The 9,232-nt window shown below is 47.1% G+C and overlaps 1 protein-coding gene across 1 annotated transcript in view; it reads left to right on the top strand.

Annotated features, from left to right (window-relative positions):
• Dctd (dCMP deaminase) overlaps positions 1 to 6,737 on the top strand; it is a 30,980-nt gene extending 24,243 nt beyond the window's left edge. Inside the window, exons 4-6 of the mRNA XM_021170802.1 lie at positions 2,367 to 2,483; positions 3,883 to 3,979; positions 5,445 to 6,737. Of these exons, the coding sequence (XP_021026461.1) occupies positions 2,367 to 2,483; positions 3,883 to 3,979; positions 5,445 to 5,523 (293 nt within the window). The 3' untranslated portion in view covers positions 5,524 to 6,737. The remainder of the gene's footprint in view (positions 1 to 2,366; positions 2,484 to 3,882; positions 3,980 to 5,444) is intronic.
• Positions 6,738 to 9,232: the final 2,495 nt, after the last annotated feature.

Here is a 9,232-nt window from a genome sequence, read left to right on the forward strand (position 1 = left end):
TGGCACTGAGATTTGGGGGACAGGTTGTCCCTGTCCCATGTGACACCAGGAAGCTGGTACTTCATCCTTCTGACCCTGAAGAGATTCTCAGTAAATGTGCCTGACTATATGAGCAAGTGTGGTTAGAATATGCATGGCTGTTACCTTAGCCGATCAGTGTTGAATGTGGAAGCTGGTGGTGGGACATGGAGGGTAGGTAGAGGACATTCTTGAGGGGGGGGACCCATATTTGTTTTCTAGGCATTACATATGGTTTGGACCATGGCCAGAGACTCGATTCTCTCTCCAGTTGCTTGTGTTAAGCGTTTGTGTGCCTGGTGTGTGTTGAGGATCTCAGAGCTTTCCAATTTGTTTATACACTTGCCTCATCCTTGGATTCTTGTTGAATTTAATATTTAATAAATCCCTCTGGTGGGTTTACTACCCGTCTCAACGGTTTGTGTTCCCAAATGAAAGACACACTCCCTGGGCCGGCCTGCGTGTGTCCTAGCCTTAAGCCATGAACCCCAGAATCATGTGTGTCAAACTAGCTCGAACTTCTATTCTAGTTCCCAACCTGCGCAGCTTGGGGAGGAACCACGTGGCCCAACTCAGCTTGCCTGAGAAACCACCCCTCCCCCCCCCCCCTTAATCTTAAAGGGAAGGTATTCGTATTCCATTCTCCAGTTAATTTTTAAAAGTGAGTTCTTGCCGGACACGCGGGTGCCATCTATAGAATTAAATACATAGAAGTTCCGGTAGCAGTCTTGCCTCGATGGTTGGTGTTCTCGAATGAAAGACACGCACACAGCCTGTGTATTTCGATATGCCTTAAACAGCACAGTAGTTGGGCCATTTCCTAACCTCCAAGAGGTTTATCCAGCTCCTGCCAATAATCCTGAGTTATTAATTACTAAACTCTTTACCTTGGCTGCCCTGGACTGAGTTGGGCAGCTCTTGTGGGCCTCACTCGCTCTGCTTCTTCATGTGGTGGCCAGGCCTCCCTGTCCTCCACTCTTCTCAGAGGTGGAGTCTCTCCCTGCATGGCAGAGCTCCCTTTTCTCTTCCTCCTCCTCCTGTTCCCCCCCCCCCCCCCCCCAGATTCCAAAAACCCATCTCTGTCCTTCCCAGCTATTGGCTGTTGGCATTTTTATTTACTAATCAGAACCAACTGGGGGCAGGTTCCCTGAAGCTACAAGCAGGTACAAGCAGGTTTTTGGGGTGCTGAGGGGGTGGGAGGTAGCAAATTAACATTCAAATACAAGCACATTAGGCTAAACCCACTTAGATTCTCTTAAAAATCACAAATCTCTCTGAGCATCACTCTGCGGAACAGTGGACGCTCCTCTGGGATAAATGTCCGGGTATGTGTTCTAAGGAGTGTGCAAGAGAGTTACAGATAACACACGTAAGCCTTCAGGAGTGATACGTGATGGCCTTGTGGAAGGCCTGCGGGACAGGCTGAGGGGTTCAGAACTAGTTCTGTCCTGGCGTTTTCTTTATTTCACTCCTGTGGCTAGCAGATAGCCGCTAGCTAGCTAAAGGAACTGGGAACTGGGTCAGCTTTGGTAGGTGTGGGAGAGAAAGGAGGGCTCTTCCTTTGACCTTGAACTCAAGCTAGGATGCCTGCATGATCCTCTGGGATCGCTGCCGGGGATGGGGGGTGGATAAGTGGATGTGTGTGGTTTTTTTGTTTTTTGTTTTGGTTTTGGGTTTTTTCCTTTTTTTAAATTAGGTATTTTCTTCATTTACATTTCCAATGCTACCCCAAAAGTCCCCCATGCCCTCCCGCCCCACTACCCTACCCACCCACTCCCACTTCTTGGCCCTTTGGGTTTTTGTTTTGTTTTGTTTAGTTTTTTGTTTTTTTTTCGAGGCAGGGTTTCAAAATAGAGAAGTAGCTGGTTATCCTCGAACTGTTTTTCTTGTGGGCGGAGCATGACGAGGAGAAGCAGATCCCTCGGGACAGCATCTCTCAGCTTCACTTGTTCTTAGGCCCGGTGCCCTCGTAATAGCCATGCTGAATATCCCTGTGTGTGCAGATCAAGACACAAATGAGCCATTTTATGTGGGCAATTTAATACCCCAGGGTCTTGTGGAGCAGTGAGGTATTGCCCCGCCTAGGGTGGGTGAAGGTACTTGACCTCAGCCCTTCCTGGCTGCTCTAGGTGCTAACAAACCCAGGCCAGCTGCTGAGACAGCTCCCCTTCCCCGGCAGTCACCACCTAGACAGACCACGTGGTGGCCCTTACTCGGGAGTTAGCTGCTGTTTCTGATCGATTTATTTTTATGGAGTCTGTTCTATGCTATTTCCAAGGTGGTGACAGAAATACTTAGTAGACTTTTCATGAGCTACATACAGTCCATGTCCTTCTTCTCTTGCCCAGTGTGCCATGCCGAGCTGAATGCCATCATGAACAAGAACTCGGCTGATGTGAAGGGCTGCAGCATGTACGTCGCCTTGTTCCCGTGTAACGAATGTGCTAAACTCATCATCCAGGCAGGTAGGAAGCAGCCCTCCCCTGGATTTGTCACGTCGGCATCGGAGCCTGCTCGTCAGCAGCTCCTTGCATGCAGGGGGGTTTGATCTTCCCATTGTTATTGTTTAGATCGAAATTAATTGCGCTATCAACTTTGCAAGGTATTTCTCGTGTTTTACGTCTGCGTGGTGCCAGGTATTCTGAGACTTAATTGCATCCTCTGTGATTCTTAGCATGTTTTTAATTTAGTTTGCAACTTCTTAAACTGCAAGCTGCCAAAAAACAACACAGGCATTGAATATAATTACTGTCAATTTACCGTCCTCTGACATATTGTGCATAGATTAGGGGGGAGGGAGGGGAATGAACTTCTGTCAGAAACAAGGTCAGCTGGGAGTCTGTATATCAAATTTTAATTTGTATCTAATACATGGTGGATACGTGAGGATCTAAGCATATCTTTGCATATAAATATCACGAGGCTCAGACATGATTCTGAGTTTTTCCTTATATGTTGCATCTCCCATAACCTGCCATGCTGCAGTCTGTCTGCTGCACCTGTTTTTGAACTGTCACATCTAAGAATGAGCTATGCTTTATCTCCATAAAGCTCTCGGTTTGAGATTTAAAGACTTAGCATGTTGAGCCAGATGTATGGGTTAAAGGGACTGTTTATCATGAGCCCCTGGTGTGTCGGATCAGAAGTCGGCTTCTAGCGGAGCACAGCGGCTGTTAAGGACTCTCTGGGTGTCCGTGCAGCTGCTGCCGTTAACCTGTCCTTTTGGGGTGCCGCCTTTGCTGGTTATAGATGAAGAGGTCAGCAGTGGGTGTGTGCAGTGAGCAGTGTGTGGGCTCTGTGGTCAGCCGGCTCATCCCCTCTGAAGGGAGTACAGAGCCCACACAGAGCAGCCCTCAGGACAAGGAGCCCTGGGGACTCCTCGCTCTCAGGTTCCTGCTGCCTCACGAGACCACAAAGCAGATCTACCCTTCTTGGAACTGGGCTAAGGTGATGGCGGAGCCTTTCTTGCGTAGGCCTGGCGCTGCAGATCTCTGGATTAGCCAGCACCCTCTGCTCCCCACGTTAGCCTCTTGAGTTAAGTAGTTGCTTTGTGAGTGAAAATACTTCCTTACCTGAAGTAAAGAAAACTTGTTAATTGGACCAAGGCTTGACTGTTTGACATGTTCTCCGTTTGCATTTGTAATAAAAAAAAATGAAAAAGAAAAAAAATCCATAAAGACTGGAAGGTGGCTTAAATACAGCCCCCTCTGCTGTCCTGGGAAACGGCAGATGAGCATTTTAGTGACTGGACATCGACTGTAAGCTCACTGGAAAAGGGTAATTAATCACAGGCACGGGGCTTCGTCTCTCTGCCTGTCTTCCACGGTTTCTGTCTGTGCTCATCTCCCACGGTTACCTGTTCAGGTATAAAGGAGGTTATCTTCATGTCGGATAAATACCACGACAGCGAGGAGACGACGGCTGCCAGGCTCCTGTTTAAGTTGGCTGGGGTTACATTCAGGTAGGTCGGGGGAACTGGTGTGGACACGCATGTGGCCTAGCCTGAAGTTTAGTGTCTCCCATGGGGTTTGCCTTCCACAAGTGGCAATGTCTTTGGAAGTGTGACGGCACGAGCCTCTGAAGATTATTTTAGGGTACGGAGTTAACTCCAGAAGTATCTGGAGACAGCCTGTTTAATGATTATATTTTAATATTAGTGACTTTCCAAGGCTTAGACTAATTATGCAAGAAGCAAGAAATTTAAAAATTTACAACTTTTGGGCTGGTACCGCTGAGCCTTTATGAATTTTTGAATATGTAAGGGCTCTAGCAGGGATAGTTTAGGATGAAAGTGGCCCACCAGGGTGAGACACCAGGAATTCTTTCCTGAGCATCATTTTGAATTAAGAGCAGAGGCCCTTCCGATCTCGGCGATTGTCTTTGCAGAGTGGAGATTGTGTTTTACTGGGAAGCTTTGCCATCTTTTATAAGTGGCCAGAAATCGTTTTTAGAATGGAAAGCCTTGCAGATTGTCACTCTTTCCGGCCAGCGGTGATACGATGCGTACAATGGGCAACCCTGTTCCTTGTGCTCTTAGAGACAGGGGATGTTTTAGTTTTTTGTTTTCTGAGGCAGGGTCTCTGAATGAACAGGCTTTTCCCAAGCTTGCTATGTAGCCTCCTGCCTCGGTCTCCCAAATGACAGAACCCACCATGCGGAGCTAGAAACAGGCTTTTTGCATGCTGCATGTCCTGTGTGCCCTAGTTTGCTTTGATAAAACACTGACTGAAACCAACTTGAGCAGGAAGGCTTTCTTTGACTTTCGGGGTACAGTCTCACACCATGGAAGCCAGAACAGGAAGTCAAGGCAAAGCCCGCAGGCAGGAACGGAAGCGGGGACCACAGAGGATGCTGCAGACATGTTCTGTGATTTCCTTGTTTTAAAAAGTCCCCACATGTCTTCAATTATTGTAGCATGTTGAAGACAGACATTTAGAGGACTCATTATTTGCATTTGTAGAACTTGATTTTAGAAAAATCTGCCCTCACTCCAAAGGGGTTGTCTTTCTGTGTATCTGACACAGAAGAAAATCTACTGTGTTTGCTTTAGAGCTGCACAAATTGGCTGCAGAAATTTCCTAGAAAATAAGATAAATACAATGGGGAAACTGTAATCGGATATCATGTTGTGCTGTTAACTTGTTAGAAATCCTTTGACTCTCGGATAATTCATGAACTCCAATAGTTGAAGCACGCGCAAGCCAAGCCACCCCATGCCTCGTTCCTGTCGCAGTCTCTTCTGCTCCGTGTTCCGCTCAGTATGGCGCACTATAATTGGCTCCTATAGAGATAAAATATCAAGAGAATCTCGGGGCATTTTTTTTCCTTCTGCACTGGAAATACAGTTTAAACTGAAATAAACAAATTGCTCTCACTACTCATTTGGATAATTCAGTTCCTTTACATATTTTGTTCTTCACTTTTAGAAAATTCACACCGAAGTACAACAAGATTGTCATTGACTTTGATTCGATCAATAGCAGACCGAGTCAGAAGCCTCAGTGAGTTTCGTCTTGTTAAAGCCCCAGAAGAAGATGACACCCCACCACGCACACACACACACACACAAGGGGCTCCCCGAGCCTTTCATCTTGAAGTCCCACGGAACTTTTTAATAGCACAACACTAAACATCTAAAGAATATAAAACTTAGAATCTTCTCACCCGTCACGTGGAGCTCCATCTGCTTCAGCTGTTGATGTAGTTTGGTTTGGAGACTAAGGGACTGCCTACCGGAGCTGGAGTGAAGGTCTCTCCCCTTCCGCCGAGTCCATCTGCCAGAGAGTGTCAGCTCTGTCATCCACCATATTTCGACAGCCGCTCCTTGCTGCTACACGGGGTAGAAGGACACACAAATAACTGCTTCTCGTTCTTAGCAGGGATGAACAGGCACACCGTGGTGCACATCTGGCCCAAATGAAGCATACCCTGTCACGCCCTTGGGAAAACAAATAGGACCGAACCAAGCTACATGAACACACCTGCTGTAGAGTTGAGGGGACCTCTCACCTGGTCACATGAGGTTGAGGAGGGCCCAGTGTCCTGGCAGATGATCAGTACAGTGTCCCCCTCAGGTCACACTTTCCTGCCTTACACAGAGCAGTAGCATACCATCCCTCTGGAGGGTAGGGGACCCCTGCGGTTCCAGCCTCTTAGCCTTGGTTTGTTGGTTACATAGCACTGTTAAATTTATCTGAGGCATAAGTAGTTCCTAGAGGAGACAGCCTATCACTCCCCCTAGACCAGGCGCTTTGCGGTGACAGCTGGAGCTATATGGATGGGTGATGAGGGACGTTCCCCCATCCCGTGTCTCCTGCTGTGTGGACACATGTCACTCCTGCTCCACGTGCCAGCATGGTTCATTTCCAAGGGCACCCTACAACCAGAGAGCACATTAATTCCTGTCCTATAAGAGGGCTGTGGGAAACTGTCTACCTGGAGGTGGTCCGTGCCAGATCCTCATTTGTGCCTTCAGCCTCACAGGCAGCATATGCCTGCTGCCCCATTGTGGGTGGGGGTGCCCCACCGCGTACTCTGTTTTTAATTTCATTTAACTTCTAGCAGACACACTCAGTGTCTTTGATAAAATAGTGTCTTTTTTCATGTGTTTTTATTTCATTTCTAAGATTTTTTTTTTTAACACTCCGTATTCTGGAGCATTTTTTTACAATTTGGATCTCTGCCAGTATTATTAAAATTTTATTAAAATCATCCAGCACTGAAACGTGTTTAGCTTTTATATTTATTCTATATGCCCAGCTCTGCTTGTGTAGTTTCTGTGTTGTCTGCAAAGCACATTACACAGGTTTGTGCTCAGAGAATACCTGAAGTGTCAATACCCTGTTCTCTCCAGGACTGGGGGTGGGTGGGGGGTGTCACATTGTGGTCTCTTAAAACTGGCGTTTGGGGTGAGGGGGCACATGTAGAGGTCAGAGAAGAAGTTCCTAGCTGTGGGTTCTCTCTGTCCCCCTTGTTCTGAAGCAGGCTGCCCACAGACGTGTGCTGTTACATCTGGCTTTTGGGTGAATTTCAGGGATTGAACTCAGGCTTGATCCTGAAGCCCCAAAAGAAGTGTTTTTACCAACGGAGCCATTTTCCTGTCCCTTGTTCCTCCTTTGAGGCCAGATTTCAATGGTGGGAAAAGGCCCTGCCGCCCCCCCACCACCCCCAGACTCCATGCCTGTTTCTAGTTTGCCCGTAGGATTGATTGGTCTCTCTGGTTAGTCTGAGAGGTAGGTCTCAGACATTCTTTTTTTTCTTTTTTTTTCTCCTCAATTTATTTCTCTCCTCCAAACCTCTTGCTCCAAAATAGGACAGAAAGAAATAGAAGAAAGAAATCAGAAAAGAGACAAAGATTGTAACTGTCTGTTATAACACGTTAGAAGTTAGTTTGCGAGCCTCCTTAGCCCAGGGTAATTTTTGTGTCATGTTTGCAGATAGGTCTAGGGGGCTAGTAAGTCATTTTAGTACATTTACTTAATTTTGATACTTTGTTACATTTTTATCTCAGCTTGTTAGGTTGAATAGTAGTGAAAGACCACATTTTTTCCCTCATTTGAAGAGAGGATAGTGACAGGCCATGGGTGTTTGTGAGGTGCTGATACCGTGGATGTGGGGCCTTGAGCCTCCATCTCTGAACCCTCGCTGAGCCCGGATTCCCGGTGACTGGATTGTAGGTAATTATGTTGTCCTTTCTACCTTGGCTCCAAGAGGAGCAGAAATGTCCTGTCCAGAGGAGTCTGCGGATGCCAAGGCTCCAGCTAATAGAGGGTTGCTTTGAACCGTCGCCTTCAGGAGAAGCCTCCCAGAAGGAGGGTGTTCTGAGCCTCTCTCTGCCTCACAGGCATTTCTGGATAATTGTGGTGAAGGTGGTCTGTATCTGAGAGCCATTGTGGCCGCCTGTCATGGCTAATCAAGGGCAGCGAGGAAACCTTCTCTCCCTGAACTGCTGGCAGAACTCCATTAAAAGGCAAAAGGTAGAGAGCAGAGTGGTAGGAGCTGTTTGCCCGGCATTTTAGACATCCCCTCCCCGCTCTCGCACATGTCCTAGCAACGAAAATGATCTAACTTATTACCCACGTTTCCTAATTGCACACAAAGCAATATAAGACAAGCAGAAACATAGAAAAAAAATCTCATTCATAATAATACCTCCAGAGGCCAGTGATTTGAAGTTCTTATGTGCCAGAGATAACTGTCTCCCAATGTCTGTATCTACCAGAGGATTAAAAATATTTCGGATGAAGTCAAATGCAGAGGCAGATACATAATCCCAACACATGGGAGGTGGAAACAGGCAAATGACAAATTCAGGTGCACCCTAAGCTACACTGGGAGACTTAAAAGCTGTCTGGTGGCACATGCGTGCCTTTAATCCCCCAAAGTGAGAGGGAAGTAGAGACAGGCACATCTCTGGCCTGCAGAGTGAGTTCTAATAGAGCCAAGACTGCACAGAGAAACCCCATCTAAGGGGAGTGGATTGGGGGTGTGGGGGATGATAAATCCTATAACAGAATCCAGGGGATTCGGGGAAAGATTTTCTTGCTTTTAGTGCTAGTTTAGTACTTGCTTTTTAGTACAAGTTTTATCATTTGGAGTCGACGTTTTTAAAAACAGTAAGGCCACACTAAAAATGGTAGTTTTCTAAGTAATTAGCTGGACAGCTGAGTGGAAGAAAAGAACTCAAGTGAGGAGTTCTGTGCAGACTCACGGAGTCTGGTGGCTGCGGTGATTGGCTGTTTGGCTGACTAGCTGCAGAGGTGTGGGCAAAAACATCTCCAGGCCCAGGACTTGGGGCATGATGCCATTTACAGGAAAAGATAGCACATTGGCCTACGCAAGAGCTCTAGGGTTCTAGCCAACACTCTTTCAGGTAGCTGAATCTCAGTGTTTACCATGCATTGGAATCTCTGACACTATAGACTTCGGCTTTAAACAGATACTGATGGCCAGACACCAGACTGAGACCAAGGAAGCCCTCTTCAGCCTCTCTCTCAAACTGAATGATGGGCTTCGGGCACCTGAGCCCGAAGGGATGCTGGTTTAAGGGCCAGGTGTGGTTCAGGGAGATGGCTAGTGAAGACATACTTGGCATGTGAGCATGGGAACCCAGGTCTGCAACCTACTCTAAAAATCTAGGTATGCTGGAACATGCCTGTAACCCCTGGCGGGGCAGGGGCGTGCACACGTGACCTACACTTGATATTGCCCGCTG

Source organism: Mus caroli, chromosome 8, assembly GCF_900094665.2.
Source record: "Mus caroli chromosome 8, CAROLI_EIJ_v1.1, whole genome shotgun sequence".
Taxonomy (NCBI): domain Eukaryota; kingdom Metazoa; phylum Chordata; class Mammalia; order Rodentia; family Muridae; genus Mus; species Mus caroli.